The 26,827-nt window shown below is 42.7% G+C and overlaps 1 protein-coding gene across 3 annotated transcripts in view; it reads right to left on the reverse strand.

Moving 5' to 3' along the window:
* The window catches only part of ARFRP1 (ADP ribosylation factor related protein 1), a 33,901-nt gene extending 12,080 nt beyond the window's left edge, over positions 1 to 21,821 (reverse strand). Inside the window, exons 1-6 of one of the 3 annotated variants that reach the window (XM_030212505.1) lie at positions 21,738 to 21,814; positions 20,168 to 20,267; positions 19,347 to 19,434; positions 18,138 to 18,220; positions 17,768 to 17,849; positions 13,203 to 13,273 (exon numbers count right to left, since the gene is read on the reverse strand). In XM_030212505.1, the coding sequence (XP_030068365.1) occupies positions 13,203 to 13,273; positions 17,768 to 17,849; positions 18,138 to 18,220; positions 19,347 to 19,434; positions 20,168 to 20,260 (417 nt within the window). In that variant the 5' untranslated portion in view covers positions 20,261 to 20,267; positions 21,738 to 21,814. Of the gene's footprint in view, positions 1 to 13,202; positions 13,274 to 17,767; positions 17,850 to 18,137; positions 18,221 to 19,346; positions 19,435 to 20,167; positions 20,268 to 21,480; positions 21,503 to 21,719 lie in introns of those variants that run through there. The other 2 variants (XM_030212506.1, XM_030212504.1) reach the window with 2 other exon arrangements.
* Positions 21,822 to 26,827: the final 5,006 nt, after the last annotated feature.

A 26,827-nucleotide genomic window follows, 5' to 3' on the forward strand; every position in this document is an offset into this window, starting at 1 on the left:
GGAGTCAGCACCCATGAAAAAGATCTAGGTGTCATTGTAGACAATATGCTGAAATCTTCTGCCCAGTGTGCAGCGGTGGCCAAAAAAGCAAACAGGATGCTAGGAATTATTAGGAAAGGGATAGAAAATAATACCTCTGTATCACTCCATGATGCAACCTCACCTTGAGTACTACATTCAATTCTGGTCGTCGTATCTCAAAAAAGATATAGCAGAGTTAGAAAGGTTCAAAGAAAAGCAACCAAAATGATAAAGGGTATGGAACTCCTCTCATATGAAGAAAGGCTAAAGAGGTTAGGGCTCTTCAGCTTTTAAAAGAGATGGCTGAAGGGAGTTATGATCGAGGTCTACAAAATTCTGAGGTGTAGAACGAGTAGAAGTGAATCTACTTCAAAATGTACAAAGACTAGGGGACACTCAATGAGTGGTGTCAAATGAGCAGAAGTGAATCGATTTTTTACTTGTTCCAAAAGTATAAAGACTAGGGGACTCTCAAGGAAGTTATATGGAAATACTTAAAAAAAAAATAGGAGGAAATATTTTTTTCACTCAACGAATAGTTAGGCTTTGGAACTCTTTGCTGGAGGATGTAGTAATAGCGGTTAGCGTATCTGGGTTTAAAAAAATGTTTGGACAAGTTCCTGGAGGAAACGTCCATAGTCTGCTATTGAGACACACATGAGGAAGCTACTGCTTCCCCTGGGATTGGTAGCATGAAATGTTGTCACTATTTGGGTTTCTGCCTGTTGGAAACAGGATACTGGGCTAGATGGACCATTAGTCCGACCCAGTATGGCTATTCTTACGTTCTAATTTATCTATATTCAATCTATGAAGCGACAAAGTACCCATGGACAATTGAATGCCCAGGTATTTAAATGACCCAGGTGCTCATTGCAATGGGAAGGAAGGTCCCCACTCTCAATGCAAAGCCACGGAAATAGCTAGGGCTTCCAATTTTACTAGATTCAATTGAAAACCGGAGAAGTCCCCATACTCACAGAGGCTCTCCATTAAAATGGGCAAAGGTGGTCTGGGTTCAGTAATTAAGACAAGTAAATCATCTGCAAATGCGACAGTTTTAAAAACATGATCTCTAATAGACAACCCCCGGATCTCCTGGTTGCTCCGAATCTCTCGAAGTAAAGGATCAAGAGTCAAGACAAGAAGTAAGGGAGAGGGCATTCCTGCCTTGTTCCTCGACCTAGGGGAAATGGGTCAGATAGAATTCCATTGGCACATATCCCCGCCCGTGGAGCTGTGAACAATGCCCTCACCACGTGAAAAAAGAAACCATCAATATCATAGGTCTTCAATACTCCCCTAAGGAACCCCCAAATCCACCCTGTCAAAGGCCTTTTCAGCATCAAAAACTGATGCGAAGAGAGGAGGTTGCATCAGCACACACATTTCTCCAAAGCCGCTAAGATCCAATGAAAATTCTTAGAAATTGTTCGCCAACAGGTAAAACCTACCTGTGGTTCCACGAGCAGAGATGAGAACACCCAAGACAACTGGTTAGCCAAAATCTTCGCTAAGAGTTTAGCCTCGTAATTCAACAAGGAAATGGGGCAATAGGATTCTGGACTGTCCGAAGGCTTAACTGGCTTTGAGGCAGCCTGGACAGAGAAATCATATTAATTTGCTAATTCTGTTTAACTTTGGTTCAGTCCTGCAAGTGGTAGAATGCCATCTGGTTTTAATTACTCAAATGTCTAGCTTTTGCTAGACTAGAGGTTAGAAAGGTCAGAGAGAAATAAAACTTTCTTTGTCCCTTTTGAGTGATGGATTGTTAATGCTAGTTCATAGGCATAATAAATAAACCACATCTGGATGCCATTCTAAGCAAGGCATACTGGACAGTCTCGAGGGGATCAGCAAGCAGGCAGTTTTAAAAGATTAGGCTGAATGCTGTTTAGAGAGAATAGGAGATAGTTTAGATTTAAATATTCTTGATAATTTAGATTTTGTCTTATAAGGAATTCTGATTTCTGCTTATTTTAAAATATGTTTTATTCTGTTTACTTAATAAGTTCTATTTCTCTGTGTAAGATATCTTTTTAATTCAGTCTTTGTCTGCAGTTTAAGAGGTCATCTGGTTTGAATTATCCACAGTCCTAGCTAGTTCTGTGTATGAAGCTAAAAGGTGAAAGAGGTCAGGAAAAGACAACTCTCTTCCTTGATAGATTATAGTTAAGTGTAGGACTGGTCTCCTGAAAGTAATAACAAACCATGTCTGTGTGCCATTAAGCAAGATTAGCCCCTTAATGAATGCCCCGAGGAGTTTAAGTTATGAAGTTAACCGGGAATCTGATTATGTGAAGAATAATAAAATGCAGGAGATAGGTGCCGCATTGTCTAGTTTGAGAGGCCCCAGGTCGTAGGTCAGTTTAGGAAATATCTGAAACCTATGTAACTGATATTTTGAGTAAATGTGTAGAGATAATTAGTTCAAGACAGGGTAATCAATCTATTCCTTACCATCTGGTGAGAAAGGGGGGCTAGAGGGGTTTAGGAACAATATATAAATGAGAACAGAAGCAGCTTACGTTAGAGACGAGAGAGACAAGACAAGAGAAGGACAGGACACAGAGAGGGCTAGCGCTGATGTCCTACTTTGTTTGCTGGCAAATAAAGAAGACTTCTTTCTCTTCCTGGTGTGTGGTGTTTGATTCCTGAAGTACCATAGATTCTGCTAACAATAGTGGTAATTCCTGCATCAGCTTTAACAGGACTATAATCTTGGTCTCATTAAGGTGAGGAGGCAGGGCACCCCGAGATATGATGGCATTAAATACCGAGGTCAGGATCGGACCAATTTTGGTTTTTAAAAGTTTATAAAATTCACTAAGCAGCCTGTCTGGCCCTGACACTTTCCCCATTGGGCTCTGCTGAATAGCTACCCATTCTACCTCTTCCTCCTGAATGGGAGCATTAAGCATTGCCCTTTGTGAATCAGAAACTCGAAGCAAGTGCATGCTAGAAAGGTAAGTAAGTCTCATTGTCCAGGGTGGAGTTAGGCGGCGAACAATAGAGCTGTGCAAAAAAAGTATGTTAAAATCTGATTAATAGCCTCATCCTGATGCATAAGCACTCTCCCACAGTCCTTCAGGGTAACAATTTTACAGGGACCTCTGCTGATATGAACTAAACGAGCTAGCAAACTGCTACTTTTGTTAGTGAATTTATAAAGCTGATATCTATAATAAAGAGCAGATTTCTTAGCATGTTGGCGTAAGAGTTCATTTAGGGTTTGTTGAGCCTCCAAGAGGCGTGTTTTAAGGCCCACTGAATGTTGGCACCCTTATTGCTGGAGGAGGGTCGTCACCTGGTGTTCTAAATGGAGGACTCTGCGGTGGCGAGCCTTCCGCTGAAAGCTAACAAATTATTTCTCCCCTCAACACCACCTTTGCTGCCTCTCATCCACCTCCCAATGCAAGACTGGATTATCTAGATGGTCTTTATTAGTATCTACATAATCCTGCCACTTAGCAGACAAATACAGAGGAAAATTATTATCTTTATACAGATATAAAGCCTGCAAAAAGGTGGGAAAATGTGGGGTAATAAATAATAATAATAATATTTATTTATTTGCTACATTTGTATCCCACATTTTCCCACCTATTTGCAGGCTCAATGTGGCTTACAGAGTATTGTTATGACATAGTCATGAGAGGATCTTAGATACACTCGGTGGTAAGCCGAAGATATTTGAAGATAGAGTAGGGGGTGTTAGATAGGGTGGTGTGGGAGGTGTATTTAGATGATTGGGTGGGTTGTATGGTGATTTGTGGCTTTAAGGGTTCTTTTTGTAGGCTCTATTGAAGAAAAAAAACTCCCGAGCTGGGGGCAGAACTGAACTGGAGTCCCATCTACACCCAGGCATGGTCAGAGATCGTGATCGGTCCAATAGTGGTATCCACCATGGAGAACAACAACCCCCTAGAAACCATGAGGTAGTCAGTCCTGGACATCATGGAGTGGGCCCTGAAAAGATGAAAATAATCCCTCTTCAAAGGGGGCAATGTATGCCACACATCCACCATATCCAGGGACTCACATAACAGCGAGATACCCCGCTGGGTCATAAGTACATAAGTAATGCCATACTGGGAAAAGACCAAGGGTCCATCGAGCCCAGCATCTTGTCCACGACAGCGGCCAATCCAGGCCAAGGGCACCTGGCAAGCTTCCCAAACGTACAAACATTCTCTACATGTTATTCCTGGAATTTTGGATTTTTCCAAGTCCGTTTAGTAGCGATTTATGGACTTGTCCTTTAGGAAACCGTCCAACCCCTTTTTAAACTCTGCTAAGCTAACCGCCTTCACCACATTTTCCGGCAATGAATTCCAGAGTTTAATTACACGTTGGGTGAAGAAAAATTTTCTCCGATTTGTTTTAAATTTACTACACTGTAGTTTAATCGCATGCCCCCTAGTCCTAGTATTTTTGGAAAGTGTGAACAGACGCTTCACATCCACCTGTTCCACTCCACTCATTATTTTATATACCTCTATCATGTCTCCCCTCAGCCGTCTCTTCTCCAAGCTGAATAGCCCTAGCCTCCTTAGTCTTTCTTCATAGGGAAGTCGTCCCATCCCCGCTATCATTTTAGTCGCCCTTCGCTGCACCTTTTCCAATTCTACTATATCTTTCTTGAGATGCGGCGACCAGAATTGAACACAATACTCAAGGTGCGGTCGCACCATGGAGCGATACAACGGCATTATAACATCCTCACACCTGTTTTCCATACCTTTCCTAATAATACCCAACATTCTATTCGCTTTCCCAGCCGCAGCAGCACACTGAGCAGAAGGTTTCAGTGTGTTATCGACGACGACAACACCCAGATCCCTTTCTTGGTCCGTAACTCCTAACATGGAACCTTGCATGACGTAGCTATAATTCGGGTTCTTTTTTCCCACATGCATCACCTTGCACTTGCTCACATTAAACGTCATCTGCCATTTAGCCGCCCAGTCTCGTAAGGTCCTCTTGTAATTTTTCACAATCCTGTCGCGAGTTAACGACTTTGAATAACTTTGTGTCATCAGCAAATTTAATTACCTCGCTAGTTACTCCCATCTCTAAATCATTTATAAATATATTAAAAAGCAGCGGTCCTAGCACAGACCCCTGAGGAACCCCACTAACTACCCTTCTCCATTGTGATGGAGTGGGATCTATCCAAGGCAGGGTCCGCCACATCATTAAAGTCCCCTCCCAATATGATAGGAATATCCCCAAAAGCTGTTGGAAAAAAATACTTTTCGTAAGTGCTAGGGGCATAGATATTACAAAGCAAATAGGGTTTACAATCAATGGTCACCAATGCGATGACATACCTACCATGGGAATCATGCACTACGCTACAGGTCTTCACAAGGAGGCCTTTCCTGATTAATATTAGGACTCTTCTCCTTCCCAAATGCAAGTGACTCAAAGGTACCCAGTGGTACAACTTAACATACTCTAATGTAGAGAGATGGGTCTCCTGTAAGAAAGCAATCGATGTAGTCCTATTGTTTAGAGCCTTTAAAATCTTATGTCTCTTAATGAGGGAATGGAAACCCCCTACATTCCATGTAACAAAAAGTTGGTAAATCCAAAGGTAAAACACACATTCAATGAATTCAGAAGGGCATCCCAGCCTACACTCTCTCAGGGATGACAAGCCCCACTTTCCCAGACCACCATACTCAAAAAAGGTCCCCACAGAATCAACCCCTAAAACTGTTTAGTTCCCTGTGAACTTCTACCTGCCACACCCAGCTCCCATAACCAACCCATCCCTCGCCCTTCCCATCCTCCCAAACCCTCTGTAAAACTAAACACCCAGATGTGTGTCAATATCCTACTGGGTCCCGACAACCTCCAACGCATAACATGAACCAATTAACACCCCAAATGAACACAACAGTATCAAACTCAAGAGTATATAACCAACTTCCACAGAGGCTGAGCGAACAGATGCTCCCCACCTCAAACAGAAAACAAAGCACAAATAGGGTCAGCATGAGGTGAACGTGTACAGTCAAAGTCTAAATGAGAAGAGAGGGGAAAAAACCTCTGGTCCATTTGTTCTCTGTTCTTCCTCTCCTGCATGTAGAAGTAGATTGAATAGAGGGTCACAAAGTGAATGTGGCTTCATGAGGAACCAATAAATAAGTGATCTCCCAAACAAACAGGAGCACATATGACTCCTTCATTACAAACCGTCTCACTCTAAGAGGCACATCGACAACAGCCTACAGGAACCATGGGCCACGCAGTATCCAGTTCAACATAAATCATCCCAGTACAACGCCCCGAGACAAAGAGGATAGCTAACGGCTGTACCTCCAAGCAGGACATGGTGTGTCTGCTATAAAATCTACAATGCTGATGAATTTGGCCACCAGCCACGGAGGCTCGGGCTCAGCATGGCCGGTAAATAAGCATAGTTCACAAATTGTACTCCCAGTGCCTGCCTCAAATGCACTGTCGAGTCCCGGATGATATGGTATCCATCAATTCAGTGCAGAATCCATGAAGTACGTAGAACTAAGCCATGCTGCAAAAATGCTAAGGGGAACAGCTTCCTTCAAAAGCTGACAAGGAGCTCAGCTCTGGTCCCATCATAGCTGTTTTTAAAAAGAGAGAGAGAGAAAGAAAGAAAAAAAAACCCACTCCGATAGTGTGTTCCACTGCGGCCTGCACCTCTGCAGTGATCTCTGTGGTCTAGGCCGAGCTTGGAGAGGGAGACAGTGGCGTGTGCCTGACCACCATTTTGGCTTCTATAGATTTTGCTTTCTCCTGCTCATTCTTTGTCGGTTTGGATGCCATCCACCTGCCGAGCGACCGCTCAGGGCTATGTTTCCCCAGGTAGTAAGTGGAAAAAACAATCAGGGTATTTCTTGTTAACGAGTGCAGGTATAATGGGGGTTATTGGGTGCAGCAAAGTTCTGCCACCTTACAGCTCCATGACCCAACCGGAATTCCTTAAGATGCTGTTTAATAGATAAAGCTATCTTACTTTTTCTATTTGATTTCTTGTACAACCAACTTCCTCTGTTTTGGATACTTGAGCCTACTCCTAATGCAGACCTATTGTATGTATTTCTGTTTTCATTTTCAAAACAGGTTAGAGTGCCTTGCAGAAAGACAACTGAGAGGGGATAAAATAAAGGAGATAGAACACCTCCCTTATGAAAACAGGCTAAACAGGTTAGAGATGGTTATCTTGCAGAAAAGACATCCCAGGGGAGATATGATAGAAGTTCATAAAAATATGAGTGCAGTAGGAAACAGTTGTTTAATCTTTCAGACTACATTAAAATAAGTGTGCACTCCATAAAATTAAAGACAGGTGGACTAAAAGCAAATTGTAGAAACTATTTGTTCATGTAGCATATAATTAAGCTGTGGAATTAGTTCCCTGACCACATCTTTTACCAACAAACATAGTGGGATTCAAGAGGTTTGGATAAGTTCCTGGAGAAAAAGTCCCAGGCAGATCCTGCAAAATCATTGCTTATCTCTGATGATGAGCTATGAGAAACAGATCTACTCTTTGGGATCTGCTATGTGCTTGTGACTCAGACTGACCACTTTTGGAGACAGGATACTGGGGCTCAATGGACATTGCTCTCTCTCAGTGTGGCTTATTTTATGATCCTGTGGGGGGTATAAAGTGATACAGGAGATGGATTCTTGTACTCAGCAAAGCAGACAGAAGGCATGCAATGACAAAAGCAGATCATCACAGCATGACCTGGCCTCATTTCTTCTGGGGAATGCACAGACAGCACGACACCTCACAAGAAACAATGACGGGTGAAATTCTGCTCCTGCTCTGGAGTAATATGAAAAGGATCTGGTCTTTCACCATTCACAGGACAGAACAGTAACGCTTCCATTTTCCAGGGAAATGAACTGGAAGCTTTTGGTGAGAAATAGTAAAGACACTATTATCAAGTAGGAGGAACTCTCTTTCCTAACACTACCTGAATAGATGGATTTTGTTTTCTAATTTTAAGAAGCAAAGGCTGGGGCAAAATTTCTTGAGTCTGACATTTCCTACTGCTAGAGGGTTAGATATAAGGTGGTATATGCAGCCACCTTGCCCTATTTGACAGCAAAATGGTGGAATGCTATCCCATTTTAGATATGGAATATTTCTTCCTATAAGAGGTTTGTTTGAAAGATATGTATTGGGTAAGGTCTGAGGAAGGGTTATGTGTTTATTGCAATTCCTGGTATGTCCAGTTTTTTTTAACTATTTTTAAAATTACGGCTCTTTTGGGTATGTTGCGATTCAAAAGAAATAAAGTAAAGTAAACAAGGAACCTTGCTGCTGCAGCTAACAGGAAGAAGGCTGTAAAGTTTTCAGTAATGCGTGTTACATTCCACTAACTCTAAATCATATCCAGGCTCATATACTCTTCTGTTCAATAACAAAGTTGCCTTGTCATAGAATAACAGAATAAAGGCCAACTTCTACCTGATCAAGTAAGGGGTGCGGCCATGATGGCACTGCTGTGAGTGCAAGTGGATGGTTTGGAGAACACTGACAGAAGAATGCTTTTAAACCTGTATTTAATTATTCTTTTTGAGTCTTCTCATGAAAAACATTTGAAAGTCTAAAGATCCTTCCTTCAACCTTCAGCCCTGGTTCTCAGTGTGCAATGTCCATTTGCCTGGCTCAGCATCATAAGTTTCTGTTGGAGAGGGATGAGGAGGTAGCAGCACTTCTATGTCAGAGTCCTGATATTTATGATTCTCCTCACCAGCAGAAGCAGCAGAGTCAGCAGGAAGGCTGCATTCATATTCAGGCTGGCCACTCCCTATAGACCTGCTGCATCTCTCTCCAACAAACTGCCAGGCAACTCTGCTCAGACCAGTGGGCCACAACTCTCACAGATGTCTTTTACCACCTCAAATGCCGGCTTCAGGAGGTCTCCATTCCCTGGTCCTGCAAGGTCCTTCAGGGCTGTACCCCCTTCCACTGAAACAGAAGTCTCTTTGGTAACCACTAAGATGACCACATTCACCCTGAGGAGATGTAAAACCTCTCTTCCACTGGGATTGGATATAGCCTAGTCTTGAAACGTGCCACTTTCAATCCTGCATTCTGGGTGTCTCACTCTGCTGCTGTCATTTCCTTAATAACCAAACTAGGACTGCCCTAGCTGGCCTCTTAATTCCCCATAATAGCCAGATCCTTCACCTGCACCCTCACTGCTGGAGCAGCTTCCAAAATTTTTAACACAGAACCTAGGCAACCAGGGAGGGCAACTCATACTGTGAAAGATCCTAACTAGGGCGGAGCAAGATGGCAGCGGTACCAACTGCTCGCGTCAGTGAGTAGCCCATCGCTGTTGGAATTTATAATTTCTCTTGCTAAAATTTCCCCAAAAGAATTTTTCCTTAAAATCTTTGGCTGTTATGCCTCATAGCAAGAGAAAAGGGATCGTAAGGGTGTGGACCCAGCCCTTCCTAACTTCAACACCCGCCCAGCAGTCCATGGAGCAGTTCCTTACGCGGCAATCCACTTTAACAGCGTCAGGAGGTCCCGCTGATCTTTTGACGCAGGGAGGTGCCGAGATCCAGGGAATTGACAAATCGTTGTCTCCCCCGACGCAACTCCCGCCTTTGCAGCCGGTGGTACTCGAATTTGCGGGTGGATTGTCGACCTCGGAAGTCGGGGAAACGAATCTGCCACTGGGTCAGCAAATTGGAGTTCTTCCTGGATCTCCTACGACAACGGAGTCGAAGGGCCTTGAGCCCCTGCAAGGGAAGCCCCAAACATCTAAGGCTCCAACTGCAAAGGTTACGCTGGAGGCAATATGGGACGTGCTCCAGCGTTTGGACAACTCTGTGAAGACTTCAACAGGCAAGATTGACAATTTATCTGAAAATTTACAGAATTTAAAAACTGCATTTACAACTATGAGTAATGAGTTGACTGAGAAAGTAAATCTTTTAGAAGCTGATACTGTCAAAATGAAAGAGGTAACATCGAAATTGATTCAGGACAATACACAGATATATAATAGGTTGGAATACTTTGAAAATTACAACCGAAGATTAAATCTTCGATTGTTAAACTTTCCTTGTACTGAGGTGTATTCCCCCTTGGACATATTTAAGAGATATTTGACGGAAAATTTAAAATTTACCTCTGAGAATATTCCTCCTCTTAATAAAATATATTACCTACCCACAAAAAAATCAAGTGGATCTTCACAAATTCCTCAACAGCCTCAAGGAGATCTCAATGTATCAGACCTGTTGGAAACATTCTTGTCCTCAATAACAAATAGGCAAACATTGTTGGTCTCATTTGTATTCCAGCAGGATTTGGAACTGGTTAGGAAACTAGCTTTAAGGAACTTACAACTTCCATTTTATGGACAAAAGATCTGGGTTTTCCCAGATGTTACTAAATCTACACAAATCAAAAGAAAAGATTTTCTAGCATTGAGACCAGCTACCTTGGCGCTGGGGGCTACTTTTAATTTAAGTTTCCCATGTAAATGCAATACAAAATATTTGGGTGTAAAATATGTTTTCTTTAATCCTGTTCATTTGAAGCAATTTATAGAATTGAAAAAATTGTCATGAAGCCTGTTGGATAGTAGCAGTATTGACCTTATGGAGAAATGGAATAATTATAAGTGGATAAAACTGTTAAGCATTTCTTTAGTTTTTGTTGCATACAGATCTCCCGTGTGAAAACGGCTCTTCTCCCCCCCCCCCCCCCCCCCCCCCCCCCCAATTTGTGGTCTAATATAGGATGCATAATTATGTTTCTGGAACTAAAATATTTTCTGTAATTTTGTTTTATTTATATCTGATTTTCCTTTTCAAGCTTCATGAAGGCTTGTAATTTAAAAATGATAAATAAAGAATTTAAAAAAAAAGAAAGATCCTAACTAACTTTGCATCCTACCCTGGGGACACCTTATCTTCCTTCAGTCACTACTCCTGCCCGCTCTGCTTGGGTACCTGTTGGATCCCTGTCCTGGCTCATCACATCCACTAATTCCAATGAAGCTGTCTCCTCCAGCTCAACATTCATGCAGATTCTAGCCATTTCATCTCCCAAAAGGGCCATCCCTGGGAGGAGCAGGAACACTGGGAGCTCCCCACTGTTCTTCCATCAATAAACCTTTCTCAAGACAAGAGTAGCAAAAACTCTGGGCTGAAGTTTTGCACTGCCACCTAGCTTCCTGCCAAACTGCTGCCGGCTGTCACTGCTGGAAACCCGGCCTGAAACGGTTCTTCACTGATTCTTCTTTCACAGCATTTAATATGGTGGCAGTTCCCACCAAAATCAAGTCCTCTCCAGTGCTGGCCTGCTCCCTATTCACCAGAAGGTGGCTCCATGCAACACCACATGACCTCTTGCTGCAAGCCACACTAGCAGGCTCCTCTAAGCGCCGACTGCCTGAAAATAACTGAGCAGTAGCTGCCACACAGCACAAAGCAATGGCTTCTCTAAGCAACCATGCTCCCGCAAACCTGTGCCCCCAGACCGATGCATTAGTGCAGGCTCTGAGGCAGCCATCTCCGCACCAAGCCTAAGGACTCCATCGGCTGCTGCATGAACTGCTTTATGACTTTTTGTTTAATTATTTGTTTTGTTTTATGGCACTGAATCTTGTCACTGGGCAGGCTTCAAGGGCCTCTTCCCCAAGGTGGAGGTGGGGGAGGACAAAGGTGCACACAGATAAAAAAAAACACCAAGGAGTTTCAATGGAAGTGGGAGATCTAGCTCAACTAAGTTTAGTATCCCTGGACTATGCAGTGACCCAGGTAAATGCCAATAGAGGCAAAGCTAACTGCCCTAGAACCAACTTCCTAGAAATGGCCTCACCTGTCATCTGCTGGAGAATGAGAAGAACTGACTAGGGAGAGGCTGCACAGGATACTTATAGGACAATCTTGTTAGTTCAGTGGTTCTCAGTTTCCATCTGCTGACAGGAGAAGGCATACTGTACCCATGTATCTGGGCTGCTCTGGGGGGAAGGGGGGTGGTGATAAGCAATGAAATGTTTTGGTATTAGGATGGAGTTTGTCTTTGGTCTGTTGGATTGTATTTGTATAGTTTTACACAGCATGCAGCATATCTGGAGTTTGCAATTAACAAATATAAATTAATAAATCTTTCTGGGAAAGTGGAGGGGCTGGAACTTTGCACCCAAAATCTGCAACCTGGGAATGTGGCCATAACCCAGAACAGCACAGTAATGCTCCCCATAGATACTTTTTGGCACTCTTAATCAGTAGTTTACTGGCATTCCAAAAATTAAAGGATACTTTTTACCAGTGTGACGAAGGAAGAGGCCTAGGGAGATCCGGATATCTCTTCCGAGAGCTCGGATGTGACCACTACATCGGAAGCATTAGCCAACAATGCACTTACTAGCTCCACCTCTTTAGTAAATCTTTTCTTTCAGGAAGAAGATGCTTCTGCATCTTTACTTTCCTACTAAGCATGTTTTCTTTATGGGCCAAAGGATTTACCTGCTGTACATGTATGTAACTTGCCTTGAGCTACAACTGAAAAAAGGTCTAAGCCAAATCCTAATAATAAAATGTAGCTATGCTGCCTAGATCTTTGCAAAGGAATGCAAAACAAAATAAAAGTTTTACTGTGTGGGGAGAATGCAGCTTTTGTTTGCTTTTCTTGAAGATGTCTCATTAAGTTTCACAATGTAAAATGCTTTCTTTCAGCCTCCAGTTTTGTCATGAATTCTGAAAAGCTTCTGGTTGGAGGGATTACTTAACACGTTTCTTGAATTTATATCATTTTATTTATAAACTGCTTTTCCAAAGTACTAAGGCAGGTTTATACGAAGGTTTCCCCACTGTTCATTATGCGAGTTATTATGCTACTCTAGACAGAGTTTTTCCCCTACCTTTCAGTTCTGCTTTTGACATTCAAAAACACTCTGTGCATGCCAGCTGATGCATTAAGGTTATTGTTTTTGTGTTTAAGATATATGATCTATTTGCTATTACACACAGTTCAATTCTGCTATATCAATTGTTTTTCAAGAATCTGTTCTGGCAAGAATCCTGCAAACCCAGACTATTACCAGGGCAGAGAGACAGCTTTTCTACAGCCAAGATTACAAGCACAACAACGACACTTCCCCCTCCCCGGCACTATGCAGTCCATGCAGCTGCTGTGGGTAACCGCATACCTCCACATCTTGCTTGTTTGCCAGCACCAGTATGGGAACCCCCTCCAGCACTTCACTGGTGATCATCTTCTCTGTAAAACATATAAAGTTAGATGAGAAAAGATTAACAGGAACTAGGGACTGGACTCAATGTCTCTGTAGAAGCTAAAACAGACTTCAGGATCCTGAATGCTTGCTACCTAGAAGGGTGTATCACAGTGGGGAAAGACAAGAAAAACTGGCTTGGATGAGGCATGATATCCAGCAGGCCATCAAGGTTAAAGCTGGCAGCTGGGACAGGACTCACCGGACAGACCCACTGTGCCAAAGGACCTTTTCCTGGTATCCTCTGCAATGTTACCGTGAGACCATTCCCTCCAAAATAAACCTTACACAGCTTGCAGGGATTGCAGAGTACTCAAATCCTTAAGTCACCCCTTCCCTTCACCTAGCACAGTAACAGAGGATGACAGAAAAAGCCCAGCGATTGCTGTGAATAATTGCCAGGAAGACATCTCAATTGCCAGCCATTGATGGGACTGCCTGTAGGACTCGTGTCTCTGTTTCTGCCACAAATTCTAGGTTTTATGGTACTTGCAGTTTGCCAGTCAGACCGCACTGCTAATTAATTCTTCTAAAGATCCTCTGTGCTTATCATATAGCTAGTCTGGAAACACTACTGTACTCAAAACTATCTTATCAGCACACAGTTTTTTTTCCACTCTGACCAAGATGCACTATTGCAATTTTTTCTCATGAGTAAGGATTTTTTTTCAATGAAATAAAACGTGAACTTTCCCTAAGGTCTCTAAAGCCTTCCAGTGTAGAAGAAAGACATTTTTGCACTGTGCAAGAGGTTTCTTCAATAAGACGATGGAGAGTTAACTCCCCTGTAATGGGTATCAGGGGAATGGATGTGTTTTCTCTGATCCACAGGATTTCACATTTCGGCTGACAGGCTCAGACTGGGAGTAGCAGTGCCATCTAGTCCCTGAAATCCTTCTCAGCACTGCATTTTCCCCAAGGTGCTAGTGCTCGTCTTCAGGCATTTTGTGAATTATATTGCTTCTTTATCCTTCTGTTTTTTATAACTTTGAGAGCTAGAATGAACTTGGCATAGAAAGAAAGAATGAATCTATCCTCTCTCATTCTTCAAGGGAACCCTTCACTGTACATTTTTCTGCCAGTTTATTTCTGGATACTGCTTTGTCTGATACTGAAATGGAACCAATGACTGAAAACTAAAGAGGTTTTCAGCCAAATAAGGACCCTCTGCTGCCTGAATCTTATAGGCCTATCTCTTTGCTTACCCTTGAAGCCAAACTATTGGCTAAAGTCCAGGCTAATCAATTTGTAAGCATTCTTCCTGTGATCCACCGCTGCCAGGTTGGCTTTGTGAAAGACAGGTTTGCAGTTAAAAATGCGAGTGCCATTTTGGCCTCCTTGGAGGCTGCTGGGAGGGATTGCAGGCATTCTCTGCTGATTAGTTTTGATGTAGAGAAGGCCTTTGATCGAGTCATTTGGGATTTTATGTATAAGGTCTTTAAGAAATATGGCATTGAAGGTAGATTTCTGGATGCTATTCAGGCCTTGCACTGTCACCCTAGGGCTCAAATGTGGGTAAATGGACGTGCTTCAGAAGATGTTCTTATTTTTTATGGCACTCTTCAGGGTTGCTCCTTCTTTCCCCTTTTTTGTTTTATCCCTTGATCTATTGATTAGAAACATTTATGTGCATGGCTGGGGGGAGGGGGGCCACAAGTTTAAACTGGCGGCATTTGCTGATGATCTTCTTGTTCACATTACTAATTCATTGCAGTACCTGGGAGCATTAAATGGAAAGTTTTACGGAGTATGGGGAATTTTCTGGGTATAAATTAAACTGGCTCAAATCCGAGACTCTTGCTTCGGATAATGCATTTCGATTGTTGGGGGGGGGGGGGGGGGGACTCCTTTCTGTTGATCTGGGCGTTAGAATCCTTTAAATACCTGGGGATCCTTCTTTCAACTTTTATGAGGAGTATATATTATTTAAACACATCTTGGCTTTTGGCCCTCACATGGCAGTGGTTATTGGCTTGGCAATCTCTCCCGTTATCTGTCTGGTAAAATTAAGTCCTATTAAAATGATGTTATTCCCCAAATGGCTTATGCCTTGCAAGTTCTACCCCTTCATTTGCTTAAGATTTAACAGTTTTAAAGGGGGGGGGGGGGAGAGAGCCAAAAATGCGGACAGCTTCTATGTGGTGCTTGGTGACAGGGAGGACAGAGTCATCCAGATCTAAAAAAGTTTGGGTTCTGCACAGGTTACACATACAGTGTTTAAAGTTCAGTGTTTCTCAGTCTCCCTCTGCTGGTAGGAGTGCATAACCCACGCGTCTTGACCGGTCTGGAGGGTCGCTGAGGAAGTATATTTTACAACACTGGATATCAGTGGACCCTCCTCGGTATTGGGAATGGAGGAACAAACTCCATATGCTTCTTCTCTGGGAGGCCCAAATGGCTCATTCCACACCCAGGCGGCGAAAACATTTCCTTTTAATCTGGGGCTCCTATGTACAATTTGCCACCCAGAGTAAGAACCTTAATCTTGAGTAAATGGTGATCAACTCTATTAGTCTACTTTGTTCAGTGGTTTTATTTCAGAGATAAGGGGTTATCAGACTTCAGACTCCTTGTTGTTTTGGCAGTGAAGTTTTTTGTGTTCAAGCCAAGGAACGTACTTGTTTTAAGGATGAGAAGTTATATTGCATATTTTATTGTGTATTTCAGTGTTGTTTCTGGTTGGTTATTTTCCTGCAATATAACCAGTTTGGGTGAGGGAATGCCTAATCTCTGCAACACAACCAAACTAAAGCACGTAATGGACATAACACAACTCTTACGTTCTCCGATTCCCTAATGTGGCTGTGCCACATGAACTTGATCTTACCACATCACCCTGTATTTGTTCACACTGGAGCCTGCAAAGGCCTCTCCGATACTATGTAGCCACATTGAGCCTACAAATAGGTGGGAAAATGTGGGATACAAATGTAACAAATAAATAAAATAAATAAATAACCTTAAAAATTGGTGATTGTCTCATGTTCTGGTGTTGGTTGCATAAAAGAACATAAAAATATAAGAACAGTCATACTGGGTCAGATCAATGATCCATCTAGCCCAGTATCCTACTTCCAGCAGTGGCCAATCCAGGTCACAAGTACCTGACAGAAACCCAATTAGTAGCACCATTCCATGCTACCAATCTCAAGGCAAGCAGCGGTTTCCCCCTGTCCATCTCAATAACAGGCTCCTCCATTTGTCCAAACCTTTTTTTAACCCCAGATATGCTAACCGCTGTTACCATATCCTCTGGCAACGAGGTCCAGAGCTTAACTATTCTTTGAGTGAAAAAATATTTCCTATTTGTTTTAAAAGTATTTCCATACAATTTCATTGAATGTCCCCTGGTCTTTTTACTTTTTGAATGAGTGAAAAATCGATTCATTTCCACCTGCTCCACACTACTCAGGATTTTGTAGACCTAAATAGTACCCCCTCCCCTTCCAGCCGTCTCTTTTCCAAGGTGGAGCCCTCTTTAGCCTTTCCTTATATGGGCGCAGTTCCATCCCTTCTATCATTTTGGTTGCTCTTCTTTGAACCTTTTCTAATCCTGATATATCTTTTTTGAGATACTGTGACCAGAACTGAACACAATACTCAAGGTGAGGTCACACCATGGAGCGATACAGAGGCATTATATTTCTGGTCTTATTTTGCATCCCTCTCGTAATAATTCCTAGCATTGTTTGCTTTTTTGGCCACCGCTGCACATGACACCTAGGTCTTTTTCTTGAGTGCTGACTCCTAAAGTGGACCCTAGCATCAGATAACGCACATCACTTTAAATCTGTCTACATTAAATTTCATCTGCCATTTGGATGCCGAGTCTCCCAGTTTCCTAAGGTCTTCCTGCAATTTTCACAATCCGCATGTGTTTTGACAACTTGGAATAGTTTCGTGTTATCTGCAAATGTAATCACCTCACTCGTCATTCCGATTTCCATATCATTTCCCATTATACTACACTCTTGCAGTTCTAATATGCAGATAAGTATACTTTGTATCATTATCGCTAATAAAAATAATTTTTAAACTAAAGAGGTTTGCTTCTTGTAAACTATTGATAGTGTTCAGGTAAGTAAATGTCACTATCATACCCCTTACAATTTACATATATAGCTCTAAACCATTCATCAGCAGAGCTTCTGTTGCACATCCCCTCTCTCAGCAGCCTCCAATACATCCTTCAAAACTGAAGCATATTCTACATGAGATCTCACCGGTGGCATAAACCACTTCCTTCCTATGCACCCTGACATCTCTCTGGCTCTGCTTACCCATCTCCATCCCATCCGTCTGCAGAAGAAAGTGTATACTGTTTTGTCACCTTGAAATCACTGGATGTAATCAATCAGTGAAAGCAAAGAAGGATGGCTTAATGCTGCTCAGTTCATCTCTGACAGAAGTCTTAATACCATACGGTGAAGGCAGACAACCCACAGGAATCATCTTTCTCTTGGACACTGAGGGGTACTCACCAAAAGCTTTCTTCGATTCTGAAAGCCGCTCCTCGTCAGTAGAATCTATAACATATATCACTCCATGGGACTCTGCATAGTACTGTAAAACAGAGCATGCAATTGACATGAAATTGCATTTGCTACACTCACAGGCTCCATCTCGATGTGCATCCTGCTCTGTACCACCCCTAACCATGTACCCAGTCCTGCTCTGGAGCAACCCCCAGTGCTATTCCAGTACTGACCCTTTCCAGCCTCACACACAGTTCTACCAACATCAGTACTAAGCCCACATTGCTCATGCTTCCGAGTCCTGTGGGTGATGGTAAATTCAAATCATCAATAAACAACATCTCTGATCAGTTAAGGAAAAACTCTCTTTTTTCACCTTGTCCCAGAGTGACTGAAGCTCCTCCTGTCCGCCCAGGTCCCAGAACATCAAACGCACTTTGGATATATCAATGGCACCAACTGAAAAAAATAGAGGAAGGAGTATAAAAGTTTTCCATTCCCATCCCTGGATCTCATGCATTGTCTCCAGTGCCAATGCTGGGTTCCTCCTCCTCCCACACCCATATGATATTATTGCACTATTGTCCAACACACAAAAAATACACAAACAGAAATAATGTGGGAGCTCATCTACAAAAACAGTTAAGTGACCATGGGCAGGAAGAATAAAGAGTCACATTTGAAAGTGGTCTTAAAGAAGTGAGCTGTTAGGCTTGATCCAAATCTGGTAAGCCAGGGAGCCTGGTACAGGCATTCAGGAAAGCTGTTCCACAGGTCTTGTGCAGTAAGACAGAAAGAACAAAGATGAGATTTAGCGCACATATGAGGACAGTTTGCCTTATGAATAAATCTCATGTACTTCCTAAGCACTGCTCTACTTTGTAACACTGAATCAAGAGGAGGATAAATGCACATTTAAATACAACTCTCCTCCATATAGACCCAGTGGTTCATAATTACAAATGAAATACAAAGTACAATGTTCAAACTGCTCTCTACGACCTAAGTTCCACGTCCTAAACACAACACATTTAAGAAATAAATTAAAAGCTCTTCTGATTCACTTCTTCAGCCTCACCACCAGGTAAGCAGAAATGGATATCAGCATCCAAAGCCATAAAGGAACTAACAAGGACTCCAAGGTCCAAAATCAGGCCCAAATGATTAGGTGTCTATTGAGGCACTCAACAGCTAAGTTCATAATTCTCAGGGACAGAACACTATACATTGCAAGTCAATCTTCAAGGGATGCTTAAAAGGACTGCTACCTCCAACTCCTTTGTATGCAGACACACATTGATTGCTTCTTTCTTTCTTCACCATCTTCTCCACTGCTTTCTGCCACTATCACAGGTTCCCGAGAGCACCCCAGCCATTCCTCTAAACTATGTCTTCCGCGCTGTACCACACCCATCAATAGAAATTTGAATTATTACTCTAGTCTGTGCCTAGAAACAATCAATATTACACTGCAGTTATAAAATGTGTTTTACAATAGCACCCTCCTAAATGGTTCATGGCCTACTTTGTATCTGAAGTTTCCAGCCCTTGCATGACGAGGTGACCTTCATTCCAATGCACTTACTGTTCAGGCCGACTGTGCTGGTGATTTTGGACAGGCTCATCCCTTTGTAGTTGCGGCTAAAGCGAGTTTTTGTTTGTTCCAAGAAGGTCTAAAAAGAGAAGAGAGAATGCAGAAGTAAAGAGATACTTGCATATCTGACAGGATTCACTATTCCTCTTTGGTTGTTTTTTTTTTCCCCCGGAATAGCACCAGAGTCCAAGTGTGAGAAGGTGAACATCCTCCAACTCTTTTCCTGTTCTCCACCTGTACCCCTGCTCCTTATTCCACTCGAATCATACCATCTAGTCCTATCCAACCCATAAATGGACCAACTCGAATCGAACCGAAAACACTGCTTTTTTCTTTCTTTCACAGAAACTGTGGAATGACTTTCTTTCCCATACCTGTAGCAAATTCTCATTCCCTAGGTTCAAATCGCTACTTAAAAAACACTTCTTCACCATGGCCTATGGCCCCCAATTCAATTAAATCTAACTCAGAAAATGAGTTTATCTTGTTGGGCAGACTGGATGGACCGTTCAGGTCTTTACCTGCCATCTTACTATGTTACTATGTTCTTGGTTGTGCTGGCTTGATTGGGTGACCTGACCATTCTCTGTATTTAAGTTTATTAATAATTTTGTGTGTTGTCCTATTTTTTAAATGGCATTTCTTTCTTTTAATGTATTCTTTTTGGATTGTACACCACATAGACCTGCCTGCCAGTACATGTGGTATAAAGAGTTTTAATAAATGTAAACAATAGTTCCTCCACCTATTTCCCCATCCCATCCATCTGTCGAAGAAAGTGTAAACAGTTTAGCTAGTCTTTTGAGAAGTACCGTTTTTCCTGCATTGTCCAGTCCCAAGATTAGTATACAGTATTCATCCTTCTGAAACATGTACTTATAGAGTCCAGAAAATAAGGTATACATTTTGTTCCTGCAATAAAGAATCAGAGGAAAAGATATTAAAGATGAAGGTTGTGCACATGCCCTGCCATTAATGTCCACTAAACCTGAGCAGGATTCTTATGATTTTGTATGAATTTGAAAGCTAGACTGGGTATTATTACAGGCAGTGCCATAAATTCTGCCCAAGTGGCAAAGAAGGGGTCCACCTAGAACCTCTCAGATGGACTCTCCCCAATCTGGGGGCCCTTTCAAAAATGGTTGCTTGGTGGGATATAATTACAACTTCTGCCAATAATTACAAGGTATAGGAATAAGTCAGCATAGAGACAGGAATTACAGATAGGGAAGTAGAGAGCTGCACAGGAACGGGGACAGCAGGGATCCCGTGGGGATGGACCCAGGTCCTGTGGGGTTCCCGCAGAAGCGTAGACTGGGGTTCTTTCTCCTCGCACGTAACTCTATACAACCTGGTGGTCTAGTGGCCTCTTCGGGATAGGAAAGATCCCAATTCTTTCCTGCCCGCTACTGCTGATCCATTTGCTGCCGCTGCTTCATTAAAATGGCTGCCGAGACTTCAAGTGGCAGCCTCACAAGACTTCCGCAGAAGTCTCACGAAGCCGCCACTTGAAGTCTCGGCAGCCATTCTAAAGAAGCATCAGCAGGGCAGGAAAGAATGAGGTTTTTCCTGCCAAGAAGAGACCACTAGACCACCAGGGTGTATAGAGGTAAAAACAGTGAATATTTGGTTTGTCATTGGGATGGGTGCCTACTGAAATGAAAAGGGAGAGATGGAGACAAGCATATGGATGGTGGATGGATTGGATGGAGTCGTGGGTGGGTGGGAGCTGTAAAAAAAAAGGTGGATGGATGGAGGCAGGGGGCTGGAAAAAAAAGATTGGGAAGACAGGTGGGAAGGGGATGTAAAAAAAGACAGAATTGGATGCAGGGAGGGAGGCTGGAAAAAAGGCTGGTAAAGGGGACATGCATGGAGGGGGATAGGAAAAAATGGGGAAATAGAGCACATGTGATAGAAGGGGATGGGAGGGAAAGAAAAGGGGGCCATGCTGCTCATGAACGTTTGCTTTTTTGAAAATGTACATTTTTTTGTATTTAGCAGAGTACTGAAGAAAATGCATTTATGTTACTTTTACCGGTATTTTCACTGCTTATAGAATCGGGATTTCGGGAGGGTGTCAAGGTGACTGAGTGGCTGGATGGGCCGGGGAAAGGATAGAGATTACCTGTGGCGAGGACGGATTAGGTTTCTGTCCCTGTGCAACTCCAGTCTCTAGAGGGGAGATGGGGAAAAGCAAGGCAAAAGTGTGCAGGAATTAGCAAGAGATGCTGCCAAGGACGGAGTCACTACATCACAAAGCAGGTTGCAGAGCTCAGCTGGGGGTCAGAGGTCATTTCTCCAAGACCAATACTTGACAAAACCCAGCAGAACAAAACATTACAAAAACAAAGGGGGGGATCATACCTGTATCTTTAAACCCACCGTCAACTCGAAGTACCAAGCTCTCGAGCTCCCCACGCTCCCTCGTCCCTCCTACTGTCGTAACTGCTGCTCCCGACTCCCGAGAAGAAGCCACTACTTCCGGCTTCTTGCACAGGGCACCTTGGGAAATGTAGTTACCACCTGGGGACTGGTGCGCGGCGAACTGGCTTCAGAACTACAATTCCCAGAATGTAGTGGGTTGCGCAGCCGATCCGACCGTCCCTGCCACCCAGGGAGCTTGCGCATAGGGAGGGGAGGGAGAGAGCCTGGAATGAGACGCACCGGCAGATTTTGTTTTTAGGTGGTGCACATCATAGTGCTGTGGCCTGATCGGGTGGCTTTCGATGGCGTGGGTAACGTCATGCGGGCTGATGTCATGGCGGCGGCGAAGGCACTGGTTGGGGTAGCTTGGACAAGGTTTAGCTGTGTTTTTGTAAGAAAAGCGGAAGTAATCTGCGACTGTGCCTGGCGTCCAACTGCATTAGGAAAAGGCGAGTAGATTTAAGGAAGGTGGTTTATCGAAAGAAACAGAAAGGGGTTATAACGAAATGCATTATAAGCAAGAAAACAATTGAGACAAAATCCTTTTATTAAAAATTATTAATCATAATTTAAAATGCAAATTTCAATTGTTGGTCACATTCAGAAATGCTAAAAAATCAATATCAGTTTGTTTTGCTTTTTTAATAACCTTTTTCTAAAAGAATTTAGTTTTTACTTGAAATAGACTATTGAAAGCGATATAATACTTATGATGTTTAAGAAGCTCATTTTCAAAGCACATAGATTTGCAAAGCTATAGGGGCTCATTTTCAAAGCACTTAAGACTTACAAAGTTCCATAGGTTACTATGGAACTTTATAAGTCTAAGTGCTTTGAAAATACACCTCTATCGAACTTTGTGCTTTGAAAATACGTCTCTATATAACATTGTAAGTCTGTGTGCTTTGAAAATGAGCACCTTAGTATTGGACAGGTTTCATTTGTTAGGCATGTTGGGTTATTCGTTTTATCAGACCAAATGTCTTTATTTGTAAAGCTCTGGATAGAAAAAGGTATAACTCTAACAGCATTAAATCACCATAATTTTAAGAAAATAATTCAGCTATTGGAATGCATATTTGATCATATGTACTTAGTTGAAATTTTGTATAGGGAAATGTATTTGTGATTCCATTGTGAAGGTTATAATCTGGAGCATTTCTATTTACATAGTAACATAGTAAATGACTGCAGATAAAGACCTGTACTGTCCATCCAGTCTGCCCAACAAGATAAACTTATTTTACATGGTATGTGATACTTTATATGAATACCTGAGTTTGATTTGTCCTTGCCTTTCTCAGGCAAGGACCGTAGAAGTCTGCCCAGTACTGTCCTTGTACTAAGTTCTGAAGCTAAGATCGAAGCCCCTTAAAATTTACACTCCAGCTCATCCCTATCTATTTAGTCACGATCAGGGCATAGACCGTAGAAGTCTGCCCAGCTCCCATTTTGTTTCCAATTACCGGCGTCGCCACCCAATCTCCACTAAGATTCCACGGAACCATTCTTTCTAAACAGGATTCCTTTGTGTTTATCCCACGCATGTTTGAATTCCATTACCGTTTTCATCTCCACCCCTCCCGCAGGAGGGCATTCCACATATCCACCACCCTCTCCGTGAAAAAATACTGCCTGACATTAGTCCTGAGTCTGCCCCCCTTCAGCCTCAATTCATGTCCTCTAGTTCTACTTCCTTCCTGTCTCCGGAAAAGGTTTGTTTGCGGATTAATACCTTTCAAATATTTGAATGTCTGTATCATATCACCTCTCTTTCTCCTTTCCTTCAAGGTATACATGTTCATGTCAGCAAGTCTCCTCGTATGGTTTGCAACCCAAATTCCATACCATTTTCATAGCTTTTCTTTGCACCGCTTCCAGTCTTTTTACATGTTTAGCAAGATAAGGCCTCCAAAACTGAACACAGTACTCCAAGTGGGGCCTCACCAATGACTTGTAGAGGGGCATCAACACCTCCTTTCTTGTGCTGGTTATGCCCCTCGCCTAGCATCCTTCTGGCCATGGCCGTCTCCTTGTCACATTGTTTCTTCACCTTCAGATCCCCCGACACCAACACCCCAAGGTCTCTCTCCTGAGTCGAGCTTACTAATCTCTCCCCTCATATCCGGTATCTCTGTTTTGGGTTTCCGCACCCCAAGTGCATCACTCTACACTTCTTGGCATTACATTTTAACGTACTCCTAATAAAGTGATACAAGTAGTTTATTATTGATAATCAATATAACATACATACCCACATTACATACAAAACTGGTGTCTAAGGAACTCACTCATTCAAGCCTTTCACTTCACCATATAACCCCAAGCCTATGAGAATACTTAATTACATATATATCAACAAATATTCCCAATTTCCAGCAGCAATGTTCTCTATATGTCCACACAATACTTTGTGCCAGTTCCAAAATGAAACTTCCACACGATCGAATTTCCCTGTATACTGTGTCCGCTGGCAGTCTTTGTTAACCACAGGGCACTTGTATTGAAGAAAATCCCTTATTTATAACATATCTTCATAGACTCACTTAACGGTTCAGCGCGACTTGAAGAGAGCTACCATTCGACTCCAACTGAAGCCATAAAGATAATATCACTTTAACTCCTCAATGCGAGACCGCATTTCGTGTTGCCTTTCATCAGGAGGAGCAATGCCCATATCCTAGAATAATAACACAATATAATAATCTCCCTCCATCTGTTATCTACTTACATACACATTATCATACATTCATCAAATAGCATTTAAATTTTAACTGCCAGACCCTTGACCATTCTTCTAACGTTCGAAGATACCTTCTCATCGTTTCTGCTTCCTCCAGGGTATCCACTCTTGGCTATTTTCATGTCATCCGCAAAAAGGCACACCTTTCCTTCCAACCCTTCAGCAATATCTCCCACAAATATATTAAACAGAACCTAGGCCCCAGCACCGACCCCTGAGGAATTCCACTGCTCATCTTCCTTTCCTCCGAGCGGATTCCATTTACCACCACCCTCTGCACCTGTTGGTCAACCAGTTTCTTATCCAGTTCACCACTTTCGGTCCTAAGTTCAACCCTTTCAGCTTATTCACGAGTCTTCTGTGGGGGACCGTATTAAAGGCTTTGCTGAAGTCCAAGTAGATTACATCTAGCGCACGGCCCTCATCCAGTTTTTGGTCACCTAGTCTAAAAAGTCATTAAGATTCGTTTGGCAGGATTTTCCTTTGGTAAAGCCATGTTGCCTCGGGTCCTGTAACCCGTCGGTTTCTACATGGTTAACTATCCTTTCTTTCAGCAGTGACGCCATTATTTTTCCTACCACCGACGTGAGACTTACCGGTCTGTAGTTTCCCACTTCTTCCCTGTCTCCACTTTTGTGAAGAGGGACCACATCCGCTCATCTCCAATCTCGCGGAACCTCTCCCGTCTCTAAAGATCTATTAAATAAATCTTTAAGAGGTCCCGCCAGGACCTCTGTGAGCTCCTTCAGTATCCTGGGATGTATCCCATCCAGCCCCATGGCTTTGTTCACCTTCAGATTCTCCAGCTGTTTATAAACTCTTTCTTCTGTAAACTGTGCAGTAGCCACTCCATTCCCAGATGTTCCTTCGGCAGCCAACCACGGTCCTTCTACAGGATTTTCCTCCGTGAACACCGAAGAGAAATAATTGTTTAGCACGTTCACTTTATCTTTATCACTGTCCACATAGCCATTCTCATAGTCTCGCAATTCCATTCCTATCTCTTCTCCTTTCTCCAATATATCTGAAAAAAGTCTCCTTTCTCCAATATATCTGAAAAAAGTCTTGTCACCTCTCTTTACATCTTTAGCCATTTTTTTCTTCTGCTCACGCTTTCGCTAGCTGTATTTCCCTCTTTGCTTCTTTCAGTTAAATCCGATAATCTTTTCCATGATTCTCTCGTTGCGTTCTTTTGTATTTCTTGAGCAAAGCCTCTTTTGCTCTTATTTTTTCAGCTACTTGTTTGGAGAACCATATAGGCTTCCTGCTTATCTTGTTTTTGTTTTCCTCACAAAAAGATCAGTCGCCATATTTATAGCAGCCTTTAGCTTGGACCACTGTTTTTCCACTTTTCCCATGCCAACAGCTCCTTCCTCAGCTATTCCCCCATTTTATCAAAATCAGTATGTCTGAAATCCAGTACTTTGAGTTTTGTGCATCTGCACTCCGCCTTCGCTCTTGTAGTAACATAGTAAATGACGGCAGAGAAAGACCTGTACCGTCCATCCAGTCGGCCCAACAAGATAATCTCATATGTGCTACTTTATGTGTATACCTGACTTTGATTTGTATCTGCCATTTTCAGGGCACAGACCATAGAAGTCTGCCCAGCACTAGCCCCACCTCCCAACACCATCTCTGCCACCCAATCTCCGCTAAGCTTCTGAGGATCCATTTCTTCTGAACAGGATTCCTTTATGTTTATCCCACACATTTTTGAATTTAGTTACCGTTTTCATCTCCACCACCTCCCGCGGGAGGGCATTCCAAGTATCCACCACTCTCCCCTTCAATCTCATTTCTTGTCCTCTAGTTTGACCGCCATCCCATCTCTGGAAAAGGTTTGTTTGCAGATTTATACCTTTCAAATATTTGAACGTCTGTATCATATCACCCCTGTTTCTCTTTTCCTCCAGGGTATACATGTTCAGGTCAGCAAGTCTTTCCTCATACGTCTTGTTAAGCAAATCCCATACCTTTTTTGTAGCTTTTCTTTGCACCGCTTCAATTCTTTTTACATCCTTAGCAAGATACAGCCTCCAAAACTGAGCACAGTACTTCAGGTGGGGCCTCACCAACGACTTATACAGGGGCATCATAAGTACATAAGTACTGCCACGCTGGGAAAAGATCAAAGGTCCATCAAGTCCAGCACTCTGTCTCTGACAGCGGCCAATCCAGGCCCCAAGAACCTGGCAAAAACCCAAAATTTAATAATGATCAATGGACTTTTCCTTCAAGAATCTGCTCAGACCCCTTTAAACTCAGCAAGGCCAGCTGCCGTCAGTACCTTCTCTGGCAATGA

This window comes from Microcaecilia unicolor, chromosome 8 (assembly GCF_901765095.1).
Source record: "Microcaecilia unicolor chromosome 8, aMicUni1.1, whole genome shotgun sequence".
Taxonomy (NCBI): Eukaryota; Metazoa; Chordata; class Amphibia; order Gymnophiona; family Siphonopidae; genus Microcaecilia; species Microcaecilia unicolor.